Source organism: Giraffa tippelskirchi, chromosome 14, assembly GCF_054371585.1.
Source record: "Giraffa tippelskirchi isolate mGirTip1 chromosome 14, T2T-mGirTip1v1.2.pri, whole genome shotgun sequence".
Taxonomy (NCBI): domain Eukaryota; kingdom Metazoa; phylum Chordata; class Mammalia; order Artiodactyla; family Giraffidae; genus Giraffa; species Giraffa tippelskirchi.
The window spans coordinates 17812161-17835691 of record NC_137288.1 but is presented as its reverse complement, the minus strand read 5'-3'; the positions used below and the strand labels follow the sequence as shown (position 1 = coordinate 17835691).

Here is a 23531-nt window from a genome sequence, read left to right as displayed (position 1 = left end):
GGGCCGTCCATGACCCCCCACCCCGGATGCCCCCTTCGCTAACAGACACAAAGTGAAGGCCACGTTCAGGTTCCCACCCTCCCTGCCTTTCCCTGCAGCTGAGACATAAGTCTTTTTCACTTCAAAACTCAGGTTTATCTTTCCACATTGAAATTGTGTTACTGCATCCAAGGGCCCCAAGTCCTGTTTCTGCCATCTGAGCAGCAAAGGTGCTGCACGTCCAAGAACGCTGCATTTGGTGTCGGGCAATGGGAGGTGCTGGGCGAGAATGAGAACCAGTCACCTTTAGAAAATAGAAACGGTGTGCCCCACGGAGTCCACAAAACACGTGAAACAGAAAAATCCTCTGGCCAGCTTGGCATCTTTTGGGATGAACCATCTTGTGGAATCATCCCCAAAACTCTTCTGCTTATATAAACAAAGAGCACTAACACGTGGATTTGTCTTCGGCCAACAAAAATTTTTCAAACGCTGGGCTCAGACGGGCTGTCAAACGATTTAAGCCACCTCCTGAAATAGGGGAAAAAGGTCTTTTCAAGAACTCAAGAACTCCAAGATGTTTTTATTGATTTCAGTTTCCAATAAAATGAATATGTCTTATCTAAATATTTTTATCACACAACTGAAACACTGAATTATTTTTTTCAGAAATAGAGTTAAATACATCAATCTAGTTACAAATTCTAATATAAAGAGTACAAAATATAATGTTATAAATTGTATTTTAAAAAACGAAATACAAATTCTGTGGTCTTTTGCATTTTACTGCCTCAAAGCATAATTAGCAAAGGTGAAGAATGAACATTTTCCCTCGGTCATTCCACAAAGACACGCTTACGGGGGCACCTGAACCATCACCTCGAGTCCCAGCCTGTTGTTTTCCTTTATCTTCCTTTTTTGCTCCGTGTATAAACTGTCCTGTGATTTGGACTCACCCAGGTGAGAAGCAGTGGAACAGGACACGCTACTTCAGGCCTGGAGACGTCTGTAAAGTGGGAAAGCAAACCTGGAGAGACCCAGTTGTTTTCTGTGCGTGGTTCAGACCTCCCGGGGCAGGGTGGGGGGGGGGGGCGTTCGCCTGTTTTAAAGATGTAACGTGGGGAAGAGAATCTCGCCGTGAAAAGCCAGGAGGTTTCTTTACAGCTGTGTGCCACCCTGCAGGCTGCACTCTGACTCCTGGTGGACAGAAGGTGCCTGTACCAGGTGCCCAAGGAGGCGGCAGAAGCCTCCTCACCTGCGAGCGGCCGCGTGCACGGCTATGTCCCAGAGGATGCAGCGGGGTGATAGCCCGGGGAGCGCGCGCACGTCCTGGGGGTGTCTGTGTACAACCTGGGACGGAGTGCGCACGTCTAAAGACGCTCTTGACATCCTGGGCACAGTCCGGGCTCCCTCACGTCACCGAAGTGGCCTCTGTCATTCCCGGGGCCGTTTCCCGGAGCATCTTCATGAAAAGGAGTGTCTTTCTTGGTTTAAAAGATAAGTAAGTAGCCATGGGGAGGCAGCTCTTAAAGCACCGAGTGCTTCTCAAAGCCTAGGAGGCACCATCCCTTTGGCTTGAGGATCTGTCCTGGGTCACAGCCCAGGGAAAACGCATCCGTCTGAGACGGCCCCACGCCTCCCAGGAGCCAAGGAACAGAAGAGACAGGACAGCGGACGGATGCCCGAAGGTGCCAAACGGCTGAGTTTTCAGAGAATCTAAATGTTCATTCTTCAAGTTAAGGAATAAGAGTGAAAACCTGAAAGACCTCTATCAGCTCATCATTTGTGTTATTTGAGTTGGACGAGGAGGAAGAGGCGTGAGCAAGGAGGAGCAGAGTGAGACCAGCAGTCCGGGAGCGCGGGCGGGGGGTGGTCGGGGGAGACACTCGGAGAAGCTGCAGTGCAGAACCAAACCCTTTATTGTCTAAGTTACATCTGACGCCAACACTGCGAGATCCTGTCGAGAAACAAGGAGACAGCAGACCGGGAGAGGTAGTAGAAAGTCTGTAACAGTCAGAAGGTGACTTACAGGAGAGACCACGCGGAAATCCTCATTTGAGAAAAAGCGAATCAAACCACATTGGCTAAATAAATAAGTAAAACACAATCATATTAAATACTATGGTCGAACTGACATCAACGCATGAGCAAACCCATACAATACTGATGATCAGTGGAAGAAAGGAACCACAGTCAGGCCCCAGACGGCTTGTCTCGGCGGGCAGCGTCCTCGGAGGGTCCCCCACCCCCCGGCTGCTGAATGAAGTGAAAACCTTATTTCTGTGCTCCAGGCAGAAGCAGTATTACAACTGCCTCGGGCTGTGTGTCTGGCCAACGGGGCCCCAGGACGCGCCCCTTCCAGCAGGCTCCCCACAGAGGGTCTCCCAGGATGCCGTCTGTGGCTCCGAAGGTGCGAACATAGGCAACTTCTCCTGCCACGTTGGGTACAGAGCTCCTTTAATAACTAAAACACAGAGAAACAGCAGACCGGATCACGAGCCCCTGCGTGTTCCTCAACTGTCACCCTTCACTGTCAGCCAAGAAAATAAAAGCCAGAAAATGCAGAAATGATCACTGGGGGGAGCCTACGGACGTGATCAAACGTAAGTCGACAGAAAGGCATTCTGATTCCCAGTGTGAACAAAGGAATGTGTCTCTGTGGCTTTGTTCAAAGTAACTTGACAGGACAGTCAATTACAGCCGCTGATCATATCTGCACGGACATCCCTAATGACACCAACACGACAGGTCATTGTGGAACATATCTGGTGTAAGAATATCAGGAAAAAATAAGTAAAAAAGTTATATATATATATACATACACATATACGCATATATATGTGTGTGTACATACATGTATATATATTTATAGATATAAGCTAGCCAGTTACATTGCATCGTTTGCAAATGCTGCAAAGTAACCTGAACCGTCAAGTAATTTAAATTCAGTAACAAGTAGAATCCAGAACCAAACATTAACTAAAAACAACAACAATAACAATAATAATAATAATATAATTCAACAAATCATTAGAACAGGAAAACCACACTTTAGGGTTTGTATGTGTGTGTGTTTAAACAACTCTTTGTATCAGAAGCCCATTTCTACAAAAACTGCACTAATCCATTACTGTATTAAGTAAACTGTCGCTCTCACCAGTATTAAAGGTTAGGATAATTTCTGTACATGTAAAATTATTGCTTTTATGAAAAATATATTTAGCATGCTCGTTTTAATCTGTTTCCTGCCTTTACAAAATTTCACAATTAAAAAAAAAAAAACCTAGTAAAGCTTTTGCAAAAAATTTCACAGAACATTTTCATTCAAGGCAGCAGTAACTTGTGATAATGCATAAGATCACTATGTGCAAAAACCTGAACGTCTCAGAAACCCCGCCATCACACACAGTGTCATGGCGATGGGAAAAGAAAACATTTACCTCTGTGGAATACAATTTTAACTGCATACACTGCAAGGTTTAAGATCCTTTCTTATGGGCCTTAACCCCCAGCTAAAACTTGCCTCTGTGTGACTGAGGAAGAGGTATATAAAGCCACCCCCACCCACGGGCCTGGGGGCCTCCCCGCTCTGGGAATGAGGGGACTCGCGAGTGGAGGCCCCCAGGACCGAGAAGAACAGACGCCTACTTGCTGGGACAGATGGATGGGAAGGCGGGGGGCGGGGTGCAGGAGGGCCCCAGGGTGCCAGGACCCCAGGGGTGACCTGGCCCCCCACCTGCTCCAGGGGTTCTCCCGCTGTGACTCAAGGGGTCCAGGTCGGGGGTGGGGGTTCAGTGGCTAGATCATTTGTTAAGACGGGCAGTCTTCCGTTGTAAGCAGTTTGCAAAATGTAGCCCTGTTACAAGAAGGTCCTGAGAATAAACAAAGAAGCCTGCTTTTCTTAGTGTTCAACTAGCGCTCTTTCCTGAAACACAATCAAAGCCCTCCCACGGCCGTGTCTCCTCTGCCGGGTTCTCTGGGCACAGCTGGGACAGGCGATGGGACCCCTGAAGACGGAGGACCTCGTCTGCCCCCGCCGCCCCGTCGAGCCTGCTTCCACAGCACCCGAACGCCCGTCCCCCCTCTCATTTACTATTTTAAATACGCACTAAGACGCGGAGAGGCTGGGGCATCCGTCAGCACCCTGTCCCCCGGGGCCCTGCCGTCGGTCCCGACGTCACCCCCACAGTCCTGCAACATCCCACGAGGCTGCTCCAGTCTGTCCGACACACACGAGCATCTTTCCAGTGTCTCGAACCGGTCTTGAACCATACAGATGCTCTGAGTCCCTACCGTGCCTGCCAACACCTCGTTTACTGTAAGAAAACACGGACTATGGTTGGTGAGCACGTAGATACGTATAGAATATCTACATGTAATTCTAAGAAGAGCATCTTCGCTGATGTTTAGATGCGTGACAAGAAGCCCCCCTTCAGCTTCCGCTCCGGCCAGGCGGCTGCAGGATCTGAGGCGGTGTCCAGCCGGGGGGTCTTCCACGGGGCGGCCAGGGTGGCTGTCGGGACGTCCAGGAGGGGGCTGCGGACGAGGTCATGGGCACCGGAACGGACCAAGAGGATCTCTAGGTTCCCTTTCTGAGAGGCACTGTTTGGACAGCATCTGCGTTAGAATGGTCTCTCCCCTGGAGGGAAAAAAGACAAGAGAAAAGCTCATTTCTGCCTTCAGGTTTCTAAGTGCACTTGTCCTGTCCCTTTCTTAGCGTCAACCAAAGTGCAAACAGTGACCTTCACAGAGCCGCGGAGTCGGCCGGCCGACACGCCTGGCTTTAGCTGTAACTCACAGCACACGAGCAGGAGGAGCTTGTGACACCTTCCAAGGCTGCCTGGGCAACTCCCACGGACCTACAGAGGGGCACCAGGCGTCTCCGGCCCGGGCACCTGAACAGCAAATCCTAGGGTCTGAACCAGCTCTGCAGAAAAGGCTGAAAAGATGCCAAGGTGGGACCAAAGGAGGATTCAAAAAAAGCAATGTTCTGGGGCCTTCCCTGGCAGTCCAGCGGTTAAGACTCAGCACGTCCAGTTCAAGGGCGTGGGTTTGATCCCTGGTTAGGGAACTAAGATCCCACAAACCATGTGGTGCAGTCAAAAATTAGAAAAAACAAGGAAAATCTGAGAAAATCATGGTCAAGAGGGATCTAAGGAGTCATGACAGGTAGATGTAATGTTGTATCCTGGAGGGGACCCTGGAAAAGGATCAAGGACATTAAGGGAAAACGGAGGAAATCTGAATCAAGTATGGATTTTAGTAAATAATAATTTTTTATTGAGCAAACTTGGGGAGATGGTGAAGGACAGGGAAGCCGGGAGTGCTGCAGTCCATGGGGTCGCGAAGAGATGTGACTTAGTGAGTGAACAGCAACAGTTTTTTTTAAAGCAGTGCTCTGTAGTACAAAGTAGGTTTACATGTGAATGACAATTCCAGAACAGAGTTAAATTTGGGGGCCATATAAACAAACAGTACAGCATTCCCGCAGATCTGTCATGACCTGAGAGAATTCCACTCATTTCTATACGTAACAACCATGTTGGAAAAACGGAAGGGGTGTTGCAAAGTCACAGACCTGTAAGGTGGAAGGGAGAGGGGAGGCGAGCCCCAGCTTGCAGACAGGCTCCCAGGCGACGTCTGAAGCATTACTGTCTGAATGATGGAGCTTACCATCCGAGGACAATGCAACAGGGTAAGATTAATCTCACTGAACTGCATTAACCTTCAACTAAAGTCTCCATGAAGTAAAACCCACAGCTTGAAATTAGCATGCACACATAAAATGCAGCACTCATGTGAAATTCTAACTGCTTTCCAGCTATGCCTGCAGCAAGCCTAGAAATAAGTTCAGGAGGAAGGTCCGGTTGACATAATGAATTAAATGCTTCTCTTTAGTTAACAGTTTCAGAAAACCCTTACAGAAAGCTCTGCATTCAGATGTCCAGTCGACATCTAGTGGAAGTTAGAAAGATACCAACAACATCTTATGCGGGGCTGGACGCTGGGCACAGTGGTACAAACGGGTTTATTTGAAATGTAGGAAACGGTAACAGAATGAGAGAGGTGATAAAACTTCCTTAAGTAGATGGTGAATGGACTGCAGGAAGCTCAAAGTGAAAGTCGCTCAGTCGTGTTCAACTCTTTGAGACCCATGGGTATAGTCCATGGGATTCTCTAGGCCAGAATACTGGAGTGGGTAGCCTTTCCATTCTCCAGGGGATCTTTCCAACCCAGGGATCAAACCCAGGTCTCCTGCATTGCAGGTGGATCCTTTACCAGCTGAGCCACAAGGGAAGCCCAAGAATACTGGAGTGGGTAGCCTATCCCTTCTCCAGCGGATCTTCCCGACCTAAGAATTGAACCGGGATCTTCTGCATTGCAGGCGGATTCTTTACCAACTGAGCCATCAGGGAAGCCTGCAGTAAGCTGAGAAGGATGCTTTGCATTTTTGCACAGCGACATCACGCGGGTAGAGATGCAACTCCGATGGCGTTCATTTGAGGAAGGGAAATGGCCTTTGTGTTCACAACAGAAAAATGGGGGTTATTGTTGGCTGTTAGGTGACTAGCCTTGAGTGTTTCTAGGATGTAACCGTACGTAGCAAACAGACTTGCCGGGGAGTCCATAAAAGGGTGAAGAAACTGTATGACCATGCGTGTGTTGTGTGTGTGTGTGTGTGTGTGTGTGCGTCTACAGTTTGTAAACACAACGCAGACTTCACCCCAGGCAGCCCATGGATTTCCCATCCTGGGGACCAGAATTCACAAACTCGTACTGGGAGGAGGAAAAAGGACAGCGAGAGAAGAAACAGGAGGATGGCCGTGTGTCCTTAAAGGACTGAAGTTGCACACTGCAGGCTCAGAGAGTTTTAAAATTACTTATTTTGAGAGGACTGCAGAATCCAACCCAAATAACCAGCGCGTTCAATTCAGTCCACAAATCTCGAGGCAGACATGCCTGCTCTTCGTGAATGAAGGGGTGTGTTCAAATAGCATCTCACTTTTGAGAGAGTCGTTTTCACTTCCTGACTCATTGGGGCCATCATCTTACTACTCAATGCGGCAGTCCTACAGGGTTTTTTAAGAAATGAGCGCAATGCATCTGAGCAATCAGACGCAGGGGAAAAGGCAGCCGTGGGAGAAAGCAGTCACAGAGATACTTAATCTAAGTGGACACATGATATCTGAGCACAAACAAATTGTTCTTATTCTCCCACAAACAAAGAGTCATCAGAAAATGAGAAGCCTGCTCTTAGAAAATTTGGCTTTTCTCTAAGGCAGCTGTGTGACTTGTGGGTTCTTCAGTAAGACTGAAAGAAACACATCTTTCTTTAAGGCATTTCAATGTTCTAGGGATGAATACTGATTTCTGGAATTTGCTGAGACCTACTTTTTCACCCCTTTTGTCTTACAAGGTAGAGGAATGCATATATGCTCATGTGTGAGGGTCAGTGACAGACACACACAAATGCTGGAATCCCCAGGACATGCCCGAGTCTTCTGGGCCCCAGAAGCAGGTCAGTCTGCACACGAGGCCTGCCTTAGACATGCGTGGTGATGCTAAATGCTCCATCAGCACGCTGCAGCTCACATTGTCACAGGTCATTTCGGATAAATCACTAGTTATATTCACGACTTTGGACGTTATGCTATATTTAATGGAAAAATGGATGCTATGTTTCAAGAGCTTACATGAGTTGGATTTACATGAGTAAGAAAATTGCTGAGACAAATCCTCTGAATTTGGAAATGTGATCTGTGATACAGCGAATCTAAAAGTGATACTGAAAACAGACGTGTGCTCCTGCTGGGTCGCTTCAGTCGTGTCCGACTCTTTGAAACCCTACGGAGCCGGCCTGGCTCCTCTGTCCGAGTGGGTTGCCACGCCCTTCTCCCAGGATCTCCCTGACCCGGGGATCGAATCCAAGACTGCTGCATCTCCTGCACTGCAAGCAGGTTCCTTACCCACGGGAAACATGTGGGGGTGCGTGCTCAGTCGTGTCCGACTCTGTGCGATCCCACGGACTGTAATCCGTCAGGCTCCTCTGTCCCTGGGATCTCCCAGGCAGAATGCTGGAGTGGGTTGCCATTTTCTGCTCCAGGGGATCTTCCCAACCCAGGGACCAAACCCACGTCTCTTTGTGTCCCCTGCACTGGCAGGCGGGTTCTTTACCACTGTGCCACTGGAAACAGATACAGAGATTCAAATCTGCCAGCCACACCATTTCTCCATCGTTTGCATTAAAACCTCCGTGGCTAAAAATGAGACAAATTATGTTGCCATTTATTTTCTCATTTCTCTTTATTGTGATTAATGGAATTATTTCTCCAGCTTAACTATTTCAAAATAGCATTTAGAATAGTAAGAAATAAACTATTAATCATAGACTATAAATTCTGGCAAGGAATCCAAACGAATCAAAACACTCGATTTCCTATTTCAGCAAAAGACAGTCTGGTCTCTGAAATCCCGAAACCAGGGGAATGGAAGGAGAGTGGGTTAATTTTTCTTGGTTTTAGACATTAGTTAATTTCTAACATTTCACAAACAATATAGTGGAAAAACACAGTTTCTCCACAACATTAAAAAAAAACCCTATTTTTTTCTCTAACATTCATAGCAAGCTCAATGATACCAATATTTTAGCATATTATGTTCCAAAGTATTCTTGCTAATGATTAATTTTGATGATGACTAGAAATTAAACACTCAATTTTGTTAAATCTATGGCAGAGCATTTTGAAAATAGTGACATGCATGAATTCCTCCTCATATAGAGTTTTGCTTGGAATGTTAGCTTCTCTTACGATCAGAATCCTCTTCCTAATACAAGCACAAGCAGCGGGCGCCTTCACTCCCCCAGGGCTGGAGAACCCATCCCCACGGCTAGAGAAGCTCACTCATGAAGAGGGCTCCTCAGTGCCAGGGCTCAAGCCCTTTTACCACAAATGCAAAGGAACGGGATGCCTACAGAATCAATACTATGCCCAGGAACCAACTATTCGACACCCTACTATCACCGAACCCAGACCTTTAACTCCTAGTGAGTCAGTAATCCTCTCCACCCGACCCATGAAAGGAACGTGCTGATAAAGACACCGACCTGGGATCTCAGAGTTCAAGTGCAAGCCTGTGTGTAACTCAGATGGGGCTTGGTCAGCATACGTGCAGAAAGAGACCATGCCAAAAACACATCAAAAGGAAGCTCTTTCAGGGAGGGGGCTGGGGGAGAGATGGATTGGGATTTTGGGATTAGCAGGTGCAAACTATTATGTATTATGTGTGGGGTGCATAAACAACAACGTCCTATAGCACAGGAAGCTAACTATATTCAACATCCTGTAATAAACCATAATGGAACAGAAGAAAAACTAAACTGCATGTGTGACCTGGTTAAAAAAAAAGAAAAAGAGGAAACTCTTTCATTCCTCCTCAAGTAACTAAATTAACTGAATAAACCTATTCCTGCATCTGGATATTATGACATTAGGATCATCCCACATAGAAAATTCAAAGACTATCTCAGCAAAGTAAGTGCAGCTGCTGTATGACTGTGGTACAGACACGGAAGCTGCCCAGCAGCGTGGGGTCCTCCAGGAAACCAGGAACCACATTATGCCAACAACACTCTCCTCAAATTGAGAGTCTTCCTATTCTCCCTTTAAGGCGCAACTAGAACAAGACAAACCAGAGCGCTTCCAAGCACACTGCCAGGTCCTGACGAGGCAGGAAGACGGCAAGAGAGGAAGTAAATGAGACGCTGGGTCCCTGAGCACAGCTGTCCACGAGGGGCGCGTCCACACAGCATCGATATGAGTGTCTACATGTTCACACACGCGTGCACCACACAGACACGGTCCCCTCGTCTCCCCAGCTGTTCAGGACAACGGTTCACTCCTAGAAAACCGACAACCGCTAACGTGCTGGGCGTGCAGCCTCTGCCAGGCTCAGCGCACGTCCTCAGGAATTTTCTCAGCGCTCACAGAAGTGTCGCTGTTGTCCTCATGTTACAGATGAGGAAACTCAGGTGAAGTTCACCAGCCTGAGGTGAGACCTGGGTTAGAGCCTCCTACTCGGTAAGCCAGTATCTTAATAACTCATATTATTGAGTTGCTTGGAGTCAAACTGGCTGATCTTGGCTGCTCTTCAATGTTGCGCGCTATTAAATATTCATATGTCCTCCACCCAGATCGTTCTCCTCTGCTTCAAGCCCACATATTCACCTGCCAAGAGGCATCACAAACTTGACTTGAAGGTCGATGGGAACAGATTTTGTCCGGCTCCTCCGGCCACGTTCCAGGCGCCAGGACAGGCTCCTCTCTGGAGCTGGAGGCTGGAGCCAGAACCCGGGTCCGGTCCATCCCTTCCCTGCTACCCCCCACATCCAATCCCCAAGTTCCTCCATCCCCGACCATCCCCACAGCCATCTGCTCCCCCAGCCACTCCTGGGTCTCGCTGGGATTATTCGAAGCCCCTCCAGAGTACACTGTCCAGAGTCTCCGCAGTCCGTCCCCGACCCAGACCAACCCAACTCACCGTGGACTCAGCACCGATGATGTCATCCCGGCTCAGGGTCCCCAGTGCACTCAGGACAGATTTCCTGCATCTCAGCCCTGGTACCCACGCCTGTGTGTCTCCCCAGGCTCCTGTCCTGAGTTCCTGCCCACCCGCCCAGCTCTTCCCTCAAACAATCCTCCAATAAGACATCTCTTCCACCTCTGGGCGGTGGGGGATGTTTCTGCAGGGGGCACCCACCCTGCTGTGTTCCCTGCCCGCCCCACATGCTCTTCTCAACGCCCCAAGCCTGGGTTCCAGGACCTTCACCCTATCAAAGTGGCACCTCTCCATCTTCTTATCTAAACTACCCACTGGACCTCAAAAGCCATAAAAGCAGGAAAGATATTACCTTCACCTCTAACGTCCTGATTATTCTCCACCAATATGACAGAGCCTGACACACAGGAGGTGCTCAATTAATACTGTTAAAAAGTCGACAAGTGATTATTATAGAACTGCATTCCCAAATAGTGTTTCAGTTACATAATTTAGCATCTATTATGTACATCTATAAAAGTCCATCCATTTTAAGTGCTACATCAAATAACTTCTACATGAATACACAGTGTTGTATGATTTTTTTAAAAAAAATCCCTTGATCCACAGCTTCTAAAGCCCACAGGAAAAGAATATGATTTAAATATTAATGTTGGCAAAGCAAGCTCAACATGAAAAAGAACATGACTGATCAGTATAATGAGTCCCCTTCTAGACATAAATAACTACAGAATCACTCTATGAATCTATATTGTATCTTAAATCTAAGATAGCAATTGTGATTTTTGTAAACAATGAGAACTTCACCATAGGAAAGAACACTAAGGTGTAAACTGATATCTACCATTGCTCTGTTTTGCAGTTACCCTGGCAGACACATCTCTAGGAGAATTCTAAAATTCCAAAGTACGCTGAAGAAAACAGAATTTCCTTCAAGAACCACAACGTCCAGCGATTAACCAACAAAAGCCACTTTGAATGTAATGAAGGACAAAAAATACTTTCAGAGGCCATTATCTTGAATATGCCATCGCGTGTGTATGTACTTAGTCATGTCCGACTCTGTGACCTCACGGACTGTAGCCCGCCAGGCTCCTCTGTCCATGGGATTTCCCAGGCAAGAATACTGGAGTAGGTTGCCATTTCCTCAACTCTAGGGGATCTTCCCAACCCAGGGATGGAACCCAAGTCTCCTGCACTGGCAGGCCGGTTCTTGACCACTGAGCCACCCGGGAAACCCATGATTAACACACAACGAATTTAAAACAGTCTCAGTGATTTGCTTTGTTGATCTATTTCTCCTACGACAGAAGCCTCTTGAAGAGACTTAGCTAGAATTCACACACAGCAAATAAGCTGCTGTGTGTCCCTGAAGAGCCTCACGGTGCTGTTCAGAGAGCCGGCCAGCGCTTCCCACCGGCCCCGACCAGCACTCGCCTGGAAAAGCCACCTCCTAGGGGATGGAACAGGTCGTCTGTGTCTGCAGGAACGCTCTGAACTGACTCCACTGTCAGTGTGCAATTCTCCAATTATGGCACGACCTCGCTGCTAACACAACCCGCAAACATCACTGTGACTCCTGTCGAAAGGGGGTTTCACTTCTGTTAAAAAGGAGAGCACGGCCCAGTTTGAGCTGAGGTCACGTATATCCACAGATCTTTCAATTCAGCATTCAGCAAGATGTTTTGTTTTTTTTTTTCATAAATTGTGACAGCATCCTGAAATAACAGCTTTTCATTCTGAAACTATGGGTATTATTAAGAGAGAAGGCACTTACTAAAAAACTACAACAAAGGGCGAGGCATTCTGTCCGTGATACATGAAGAGAAACCTTTAAACAGCAAACAGCGATTCTGAAAACTGGATAAAAAGCAAAACCAAAGACTCTGATGAGGTCTGGTCCATCCTAAGGCAGCTCAGTCATGACTGAGTTGCAGGCTCTGGGGAGGGTTATCGCAAACTGTTCTCTTCCTGAGAAACAGACTGGGTTCCTCTGCTACTCTGCCATCCTCGCCATTGTCAACGACCAGGAATCCCACGCGGGAACAGGAGGGCGCGCTAAGTGGATCCAACCGCCTGGACGGGATCCTGGATGTGTATCTTGGCGGCAAGGAAACCCTTCTTCATTTACAAAGGGGAGGTTGTGGCTACAGAATCTTCTCGGGCAACCAATGAGAAAGCAAGACGGTCATGTAGAAAATGCTTGTGGGAGAACAGAGGGTGGGCGGACATCCCGTAAAGGGACACAAGGACGAGGAGCCTGGAACCATGGGGTCTTGGTCCAGGGTCACAGGAGAGACCACCACCGAGGACCACACGGGCCCCTGACCTCAGAGCTGCACGCTGAACCCCACTGTCCCCGTGGGGGTCCGCCACACTCTGCGGACTGAACGGTTTACACACGAAGGCCACACATCTGTGGTAACTCAAGGTCTATGCACACGCACACACGTGTATTATGCATTCTGGCCGAGTCGGTGCCGTGCGTTACAAAGAATCAAATCAGGACAAGGATGAGGCCACGAGAGACCAGACTCAGCAGAAGGCTTCTTATGGAGCGATTCAGAAATGCGGTTCTGAACTAAAGACATCTGCAGAGACTGAGAGGATGGACCCAGAGCCGGTCACAGAGGAAAGTAAGTCAGGGAGAGAGAGACGTTGGAGAGCAGCGCCTGTGTCTGGAATCCAGAGAAACTGCACAGATGAACTTCCATGCAAAGCAGAAATAGAGTCACAGATGTAGAAAACCGACATATGGATACCAAGGGAGAGCGTGGGATGAATCGGGAGACTGGGACGGACAGGTGTACACTACTGACACTACGCATAAAATAGGGAGCTGATGAGAAACTACTACACAACCCAGAAGCCACCATATAACTCAGTGCTGTGTGGTGACCTCTGCGAAGGAAATCCAAAAAGAGGGGATATGCGTATAGTGATTCACTTTGCAGTGCGGTAGAAACCAACACCACAATGTAAATCAATTACACTCTGATACAAATTTTTAAAAAATACAATTCTGACAACGGGAGGGGAAGCATAACTTGGTCTCAAGTCATAACTTCCAGGCAAAACGTCCCAAGTGGAGAAGTCTGACTTTTAGAGCTTTTCATCACCCCCAACAGGACCCAACGCAGCTGCATGGACCCCCAGCTGTGTCACTCACGGCCCCGGGAGCCTTCTGGGACGATCAGTCACCCCCAGACCGCTCGGCAGGGCTGGGTTCTGATTCAGAGCAGCGAAGAGCTACTTGCGCACCTGGTAAAACACCACGTGGTACCCTGAGGACCACGGGGACACCCTTTCCCAGCTGCCATATGAAAACCCACAGCCCCCGCCTGGGAGTGGGGAGACCTACTTGTTTGGGGGCGTCTGCAGAGGTGGCGTGGGCGTCAGCACCTCGGAGGCCGTTAGACTCGAACAGCACTGTGGGGACAAGGACGAGTGTCAGCAGGCGGACACGAGCTTCCCATGGCCCGGGCCACGCGCCCCGCACGCAAAAAAGACGCCAGCCCCAGCCTGTGGCCGGGAAACACCAATTTACCATAACACTTATGCTAAGAGACTGGAAACGCTGCCTGGGGCCGGTGCCCTTTTTAATTCAGGCTTCATCATGAAGCACCCCACCAGGGACAGCATGAATTAGCGGGGCGCGTGCACAGGGCCTCCCTGCGTCACCCCCCACGCGCGCCTGTCACTGTGCATCAGACATCCGGATATGGATAAACCCTCTGTATCTGGAGGGGGCACCCAGGCCTGCCCCGCCCTGGCCATGCGGGCTCCCCGCCACACATACGCCGCTGTCGCAGGCCAGGTCTCTGCTCACAGGCCGAGAGAAGGTGCCACTCAGCACCGCCCGGTGCCCAGGCCAGCCGGTGCCAGCGAGCAAAGAGCCAGCGTGCGTCATGCCAACGGACGGCTCAACTTTCAGCGTGGCCTGGTGGCAGCATGCAATTAAAATGCAGCATTTGCACAACAGGCTTATCTCCGATCAAACCACAGGGCACTTGGATGCAGAGGCAAAGCCGTTTCAGGTGCAGGGGCTGGATGGAGAGTCTAGAGCGTGACCCCGCCCCCTACCCCAACCAGGGCTGGACCCTGGGAACTGGAGGCTGTGTCCCAGGCCCCGGGGTCCGCGGGCGTACCTGTGTGAGCCCGTGTGTGCGCCCGCAGGTGGCTGGGCTGGTGGAAGCTCTTCCCACACTCCACACAGATGAAGTCTCCCTGGTGGGCCTGCGTCCGGAGCGTCCCTGGGGGGCAGTGCAGGTTCGGGGAGTGGGGAGAGGGGGGCGAGAGGCAAGCATCATTAGTCCCTCTGAGCCCTGATGGGAGGCACCTCCAGGCCCTCGGTCAGGACCGAGAGGACGCACGGGATACAGCGACTTAAACCTGCTCCCATGATGCGCCCTCGGGTGGGCAATGGGGTGATGCAGCCAGACAGCTGAGGGGCCAGAATGCAGGGCTGGCCCGGACCCCGCAGCGACGCCACACTCCTGAGAGCTGTGCCCACCCCCGGCCCCTTTCCTCCATGCCCTGCGCAGCGGGAAGAGCGCAGACGGGACACCTGCAAGGAGGCTGGGCTTGAGCACCGACCTCCTGTCCCTCCTTGTCCTAAATGATGCCCGGCTTCTGTTAGGAAAGGAGGCAGAACACGCTTTCTGGTTTCCTTGCCTGTTCTGTTTGAGGGAAGGGGCTTCCCCAGCGGCGCAGTGGATAAAGGATCCGCCTGCAATGCAGGAAACACAGGTTCAATCCCTGAATCAGGAAGATCCTCTGGAGGAGGAAATGGCCACCCACCCCAGTACTCCTGCTTGGAGAATCCCATGCACAGAGGAGCCTGGTGGGCTGCAGTCCACGGGGTGGCAAAGAGCTGGACACTGAGCGACTGGGCACACACAAACTCTGAAGAAACGGCTAATATTTCATGTAGTATTAGCTCCCAAACCACTTTCTGGAGCCTGACCTTCCCTACCAATGGTATCAATGGCTCAATGGTATCTCAATTCAATAGGAAGGAAAAAATCAGAAATACTACCTAGAAAAAGTTATGCCTATAACAACAAAAATTTTTTAAATGATGTTCCCTGAGCTGAGCATTTCTGAACCCTGAGCCTGACATCTGAATGCAAAAGGTGAGTGCAAGGATGACCGAGGGTCTTTGCCAAATTACCTGAAACCAAATCACGCTTCTCGTCTTAAGTCAGAAGAGACAGCATATAAAAATAATATAAAATTAATGCTACTTGCCTCTGTCCACAGGATTCTCCAGGCAAGAATACTGGTGTGAGTTGCCATTTCCTTCTCCAGGGGAATCTTCCCAACCCAGGGATCGAACTCCCATCTCTTCCATCCCCTGCACTGGCAGGCGGATTCTTTACGACTAGTACCACCTGGGAAGCCTACTTTACAGATACTGTTTATGAGTTAACAGTCAAGGAAATGTGTGGATTGCAGAGCAGATCCTGGCAGATTTCTCGTGGGACAAGTCATGAATGTGAGTCTCCAAGAAACAGAAGAATCTGCCCACAAAGTTCCCAGCTTCCCATAGCCTCCTTCAGGGACGTGAGGAGAACTACAGCACGTTTTAACCCACTTGCCCCCCGTCATCAATGAAAGATCCCTTACTGCCGAGACGGGAGCCCCAGCTCCCAGTAAGACATGGAAAGTGTCACCAGGGCAGGTGACCCCAGGAGCCCCGGGCTCCTGTGCTGGGCCCACCCGCCTCGTCCCTGGCTTTCTGACCGAGCTGCGGTGGGGCGGAAAGCTGAGGAGGACGTCCCTGGATGACCAACTGACGGGCTCGAGAGGGGCTCCTAAGGGTGCTGGACTCCCCAGTTCTTCCAAGCATGGCAGCGTTGAGACTGCTTCTGTCAACAGCTCAGCTGTTGAGGACAGTCGCTCCCTTCTCGGATTCTGGCCTAAGAAAACCTCAGCTTCGCCAGCGCTCCTGTTCCTCCCTCCCGTTCACTATGAGCTCCGTCCCCTGGGTGCTATGAAGACCCTCAGGGACAACGGCTGTGGGTGCCCAGATTTTCCCAAAGAGTAATCGGGTTGCAGCTGAGTGCAGCTTTTCACTGCGCCTCCGGGTCACCCACTGAGGATGAACCCCCTCACGTGGCCTCTGCAGCTAATCCTTACAACACGAGAAACTAAACCACTGCGATGCTTTTCTTGTAAGTAATTCCCATCCAAACCAGCAGCAGAAAAAGCAGGATAATAAGGTTTTATACCCACCCCTGAGCTCGTGTAGCCACTGACCCATTCTGATTTCCTTGTGTTAAGTATGCATGCACGTGCCCGCACGCGCACGCACACACACACACACACACAGATTCGTCCATGCATTCTATCACATCATTTTCTCCCTACTTTTTAAAGAAAAGACCCTTGCCCTTTATGGTCAGTAATATTATGCCCAAGCTACTCCAAAATTCTGAGCTAGTAAGAAAGGTTACACACTTCATTTAAATTGAAGGCTACCTGGTGAGCAAGCGGCTCTGACACTCTGACCTCAAAAGTAAAGTTGCGTATAAAGTGGGCTCAGAAAGGAAAGGGAGAGGCCCGGAAGGTCTTCGGGAGGCACCTGCAGACTTGCCCCCAAAGCCCTGCCAACACTCATTCAAGTTCATTATGTTGAGAGGTGCCCCGGCCCCTGCAAGGAGAAGGATCCCGCAGAGACTCGACCAAGATGCACACACAGGAAGCCCACCTCTTCCATCACCCTATCAACGTGTCTCGGGCATAAAAGAGTTTGTTTTTTTTAAAGTCCCAACAAGAAAAACCTTTATATATTATCTGGAATTACCCTATTCTTTTACTTTCGATGTTTTTATTCTAAAATCCATGTCATCATCTACTGCAGGCTGGATACAAAGTCTGGACATGCAGATAATGTATTATTTTATGACTTATTCTATCCACAAACCATTTATGCTACCCTCATACCTGTTTCCAGACCAGGGATCTACGCTGCAGAATGATCACAGAAAATGTAGCTCTTTTCATCCTTAAACGATAAGGCTTCGAGCCCTAAGAGAAGTGACACTGACCATTCCCATGTGATGTCTTTTCTCTTTTGGCAGAACTTCCAGACCCTTCATTTCTACACAAACATCATTCGGTCAAAACACAGGTGGGGAAAAGCTCTCTGAGAATCCTCTCTCTTAACCTCAGAAAACCTCAATGTCTTAGAGGCATCGCCTGAGTGCAACGTTCTACCTCCAGGCAATTCGTCCCTGAAGAAGGACAGAATCACACCTGCAGCTCCACAAGGATCGATCTCATGCCCACAACAGATGAGTTCCTCTCTTTTTATACAATTCCCTTCTGCACGTTTCCATCTCCCCCACTACAAGGTGATGCTAATAGCAATCCATGTCACCCACGGACTGGGGTGAGGGGCTGCGATCTTCACCCCGCAAATCAAATCCCACAGGGAAATACACAAAACTGAGTCAGAGGACAGCATAGTACCCCTAAAGTCCTGGGACTCCTGGAACAGGACAGCTGCAAAGATTATCTTCCACGGAACCCTAAAGGAAATCAGTCCTGAATATTCACTGGAAGGACTGATGCTAAAGCTGAAAGTCCAATGCTCTGGCCACCTGATGTGAAGAACTGACTCATTGGAAAAGACCTTGATGCTGGGAAAGATTGAGGGCTGGAGGAGAAGGGGACAACAGAGGATGAGATGGCTGGATGGCATCACCGACTCGATGGACATGAATTTGAGCAAACTCCAGGAGTTGGTGATGGACAGGGAGGCCTGGCGTGCTGCAGTCCGTGGGGTCTCAAAAGAGTCGGACACGACTGAGCGACTGAGCTGAACTGCAAGATTATCTGGAGATGAATGGAGATTAATTAGCCAAGATTCTAGATTCCTGATGCCAAAGTCAAACACATACGTACTCAAAAAAAAAGAAAAATGGGTGCTCAACAAGGAGTAGACACCAAAACTGCAACAGTTTAGTTACTGTTAATTCAGCACATGCTGATGTAATTTTTGGGAGGCAGATGCACTTGGTTTCCAAGCTGCAAGAGCAGACGTCTCCATCACAGGAAAACACCCCTGCCCTGTTCACCGCTCTAAAACAGGACTTTGCCACGCCTGCTGGGCTTCCCTGCAGCTGCAACATTTTAAAAGCATCATAAACCCTCAGTAAATAATCTGCCTGCAATGCCGGAGACCTGGTTTCGATCCCTGGGTCAGGGAGACCCCCTGGAGAAGGAAATGGCAACTCCCACCAGTATCCTTGCCTGGAGAATCCCACAGACAGAGCAGCGTGGCAGGGTACAGTCCATGGGGTCGCAGAGAGTCGGACACGACTGAAGCGGCTTAGCATGCACACACCTAAGAAACCCAAACCAGGGTGAAGGAAAACACCATCAGTCTGCACACTCACACCTGACATATTTCAGTGCATCCATGAGAAGAGTGAATCATCCAAGAAGAGAGCAAACAGGCTTCACGGACGACTTAGCATTTTTCACTTTAAAAGATAAACATGGAACCTCTGTTTAAGGGGGGGAAAGTCTTAGAACTGTTTATTTTAAAAATCTTAAGGAAAACATTTCAGGCCACTGGTACTTCAAATTCTGTCATCTGAAGTTCTCTAAACCTTAACTTAGAATTCACGTCTCCTTTTTGGAGGGAAGAGGCAACAAAGCAGACCCAGAAGCAGCACAGACGCTTAGGAAGCAGGTGTGTCTGCTGCTCACCAGGCGCCAACTGGCAGGTTTAGAGCGGAGAGTCCTGTGGGCCGTGGGATGCAACCCATGAACTTCAAGTCTGGCTTACTAAGCAGAAGTCATTTCAACACCAGTGCAAATGCAGGGTCGGGAGGCCAGCCTCTAGGAAGCCCTGCACGGAGGGGAGAAGGCGACCAGGGACACAGCGCCCACAGAACTCACCATCAACTGGTCTGAGTCTTCTCTGCTTCAGGGGCCACGAGGACCCGGTCTAAGAACTGAGGTTGGTGTGAGACACAAACGGCCAACCTACATACCTTTCCTCCATCTCAGAGAGAATAACCTGTACTTCTCGGATACACTGTTGAGAACGTGAAGGTGGCAGGTGTGTGCCCACTTGTGTCTGACTCTGTGACCCTGTGGACGGTAGCCCGTCAGGCTCCTCTGTCCATGGAATTCTCCAGGCAAGAATACTGGAGTGGATTGTCATTTCCTCCTCCAGAGGATCTTACCAACCCAGGGATCGAACCCACGTCTCTTATGTCTCCTGCATTGGCAGGCAGGTTCTTTACCACTAGTGCTACCCGAGAAGCCCAAAATTTTTGTTTTTTAAACCTTCCTACTTTTCGGGACACACCATGGGGCATGCAGCATCTTAATTCCCCAGCCAAGGATTGACCCCTCGCCCCCTGCAGTAGAAGTACAGAGTATCAACCACTCGACTGCCAGGAAAGTCTTTTCACTTATAATCAAGAACAAGGGCATCGGATCCCACCCATGCGTTCCATGGAGCTGGCAAACTTCCTGCAATTGCTAACTATTATCAGCAATAGGTGACAGATGGCATCACTGACTCAATGGACGTTGAGTCTGAGCAAGCTCTGGGCGATGGGGAAGGACAGGGAAGCCTGGTGTGGGGTCTCAAAGAGTCGTACACGACTGAGCAACTGAATAACAACAGGCATCAATTCTGAGACACTGGGAAGATACGAAGACAGTGATAGGAGGCGTAGTTTTTTCCAGAATTTTAGCACACGTCAACTCCCCAAACACTGGAAGGCACATTCCTGCTCTCCAGAGGCTCCACTTCCATATCCCGTGCACTCACAAACGCATAAAGGTAAAGCGTAAACAGCCACTTCGAGTGAACACCCTGTCTCTGCAGACACGGCAGGCAGTGGACGTCCACTGACGCTTGTTGAAAACGGCCCAGTGGGGACATGCCCTGGAGGCCGCCTGCTTGGCATCGAGGGGACGTGACCGGGGTGCAGGGGTGTCAGCAGGAGCAGGGGGCCCAACGCCAAGTGCCCCGGCCCCCGGAGGGCAGTCAGGGGCGCGGGAAAGCAAGCACCCACACCCACACACAGGGCGGGAGCACACAACAGCCAGGCCAGCTGCCTGAGGACCCAGACCCAGCAGGCAGACAGCCCATGGCCTTCTAAGGAGGGGGCTCCCCAAGGTGCCCGGGCGGGTGGGCAGGCGGGGGGCTCCCCCTGAGATCCCCTGGGGTGTGGGGGGCTCCCCCTGAGGTAGTCAGGGGGGTGGGCAGGCGAGGGGCTCCCCGAGGTAGTCGGGGGGTGGGCAGGCGGGGGGCTCCCCCTGAGATCCCCTGGGGGGTGAGGGGCTCCCCCTGAGGTCATCAGGGGGGTGGGCAGGCGGGGGGCTCCCCCTGAGGTCATCAGGGGGGTGGGCAGGCGGGGGACTCCCCCTGAGGTGCCCAGGCAGGGAGGGGGCCCCCTGAGGTCTCCGGGGGGCGCACAGGCAGGGCCACAGCTCTCACCTCTGTGCTCGAGCACAGGGCCGCTGGCGCCCCAGCTCTGGTAGAGGGAAGCCAGGTCCTTCGGGATGTACGTCTTGAAGATGCTGAGGAGGTCCAGGCGCTTCTCGGGGCCCTCGGATGCTGGCTCCTGCTTGACGGGGTGCAGGGCAGGTGGGCCCTGAGGGGCTGCGGGCCCTCTGGAGCCGGCCTTGGAAGGGGGCTCCCGGGGAGGTAGAGTGGGGCCCCCGTCGCCTTTCCCGTGCGGCTGACCCTGAGGCTGAGGGCTGAATTTGGCTTTGGGGGTGTCCGGGGCACTGTGCTTATTTGGGGGCCCGAGGCCGGCCCCCTGCCTGACGCTGGTGGGGGGCTGGGGGCCCGCCCGGGCGATGACAGTGGGCGTGGGGGTGGTGCTCCTACTGAAGCCCCCGCTCCCCACCGCGGGCCCAGGTCTGGGGCCGGCCTCCTGCTTGGGCTTGGGCGGAGGCTGCTCAGGGCCGGGGCCAGGCCTGGTCTGCCGGGGCCCATCGGGGCCGGCTGTCCAGAGCGCACAGGGCCCCCCGGGGTGGCCCTCCTTGCTCCGGGGCAGGCTGGCGGCTTTCGTGGGCACCCCCAGGGGTGAGGGGCTGCCTTTGGGTCCCAGCGCCCCGCCTGGCACCTGGGTACGGGTGAACCGGGCAATGGGCAGAGGCTGGCACTCCTTGCCCCCGAGGGCAGGCGGGGGCCCCGTGCGTCCGCTCCGGGCCAGGAACACCAGGTTGCTCCTGATGCTTTTGTAGCCGTTGGGCTGAGTCCACTGCGGGGCCACGGCCTGGCCGCTGACCCGGTGCCAGACACGCTTGTGCATCCAGAGCACCTCGGGGTAGTAGGTCTTGTGGCTGCAGTAGGGACACGGGTGTACGGCCAGCGCCGCCTGCAGCGAGGAGGCCAGCTCCCGGCGGCCAGGGTCATCCCGCGAGGACCGCTCGCTCAGGTCCAGTGGGACCAGGTCCGGGGCCGGTGCCCATTTCCCCGTCGCGGAGTGCTCCTTGGTGTGCAAATCTGGTGGCCTCTCGCGGGGGTGGGTGACCTGGCTGTCGGAGGACGGCTGCAGACCCGCCACCTGGGCTGGACGTGGAGGGAGGTCAACCGTGTCCCTGGGGCCCGGGCCCTCCTGCTGGGGGCCACACGCTGGAGTCTTCAAGTCCACAGAACACCGCGGTGGCTCGGGTCTCCTGGGAGCGTCCCTGCTGCTGCTTTCAAGTACGGACACGCAGGCCGCAATCCCCGCGCCGGGCTCCCCGGCCACTCTTCCTGACGGCCTGTTTCCAAGTGTGTGACTTTGGTCTCCGTTGGAGAGCACGGTCAAGGAGACGTCTTCGGGGAAGCAGCAACGGTGTGGCTTTGCCCCTGGAGGATTGAAACATAAAATGTGACGTTACTGTTTCTCATCAGGACAGGAGACAGCAGAGCTCACCCAAACTGCCCTGTGCCCCGCAGAGGGGAGCAGGTGGAGTTCAGGAACAGTGTGATCTAGTGCCTGGATGGATTAGCAGCTCTCTCTTAAGGGCAGACCAAACTCGAGGGCAAACCAGCCTTATTTAATGTTCATTTCTCAATTAAATGACTCAATAGAATGCAAAGGAAGATAACATAGCTGCCTATCTAGTGATATGTAACTACACCACCACTAGCTAACAGACAGGGACCAGCTGTATCAAAAGACAGAATAAGGACTTAATTCTTTATGACAGACACGGCTTTGTGCAACTTTCAGCCCGTGGTCATGCAGAGGCAGGGCCAGGAAACAGTGTTCTCCCCCCACGACTGCACCCCGAGGGATCCTGCAACTGCTTCAGAAACTATGGGCCACTGGTCTGACCCAGGATGGGCCCCATAACTGTCCTGCAAGCCCAGGTCTCCAGCGCTGCCGGCAGATTCTCTACCATCTGAGCCACCAGGGAAGCCTGTCAAGTCGCACGTTCAGGTCCAAAACCTGGACACCAACAGCTTCCTTCAGGGGCGAGGGGGGTCACACTCACCATCCCTCCCCTCACCTTCCCCCTGACCTGCTTCCCAGGGTGGGGGAATGTCCTGAGAAACAGTGCCCTTCCCTGAGTGGGGACCCCACTCCCCACCCCGGGGCCTGCCTGGAGGCTCACGCAGGCAATGTGGCTTCGGAAAGCCTCGCGGTGGGTGGTGGAGCCCTCGCCCACCCGCTGCACCCTCAGCCAGGGAGGGGCCCAGGGGATGGGAATGACCTTGTCCAGTGACTGCTGGGCGAGAAGCCAATGCTCTGGGGTAAACTCGGCTTGACTTTTCCAAACACTGAACCATCTGTGGGTCAGGGGCTCTTGAGGGGTAGAGCTGAGCCTCACGTGCACAGCAAGTTTCTAGAACTCTTCATATCGGACCCCAAAAGAGTTCAGGTCTGCAATTCCAGAAGTCAGACTTTCCCTCCAAAAGAGGAGGTGCACACATGTGGTGATGCAGTAAAACTCAAAATGACAGAGCAGCAGAGGGGTCAGGAGGAGACGCTCCCCTGTGGCCCCTACCTCCCCAGGAGGTG

The 23531-nt window shown here is 51.5% G+C and overlaps 1 protein-coding gene across 7 annotated transcripts in view; it reads right to left on the bottom strand.

Moving 5' to 3' along the window:
- Positions 1-542: 542 nt before the first annotated feature.
- The window catches only part of ZNF516 (zinc finger protein 516), a 96767-nt gene continuing 73778 nt past the window's right edge, over positions 543-23531 (bottom strand). For 4 of the 7 annotated variants that reach the window (XM_081563325.1, XM_081563324.1, XM_081563326.1 and 1 more), the window contains exons 3-6: positions 21008-22372; positions 14685-14789; positions 13898-13965; positions 543-4618 (exon numbers count right to left, since the gene is read on the bottom strand). In XM_081563325.1, the coding sequence (XP_081419451.1) occupies positions 4559-4618; positions 13898-13965; positions 14685-14789; positions 21008-22372 (1598 nt within the window). In that variant the 3' untranslated portion in view covers positions 543-4558. Of the gene's footprint in view, positions 4619-12219; positions 13798-13897; positions 13966-14684; positions 14790-21007; positions 22373-23531 lie in introns of those variants that run through there. The other 3 variants (XM_081563329.1, XM_081563330.1, XM_081563331.1) reach the window with 2 other exon arrangements.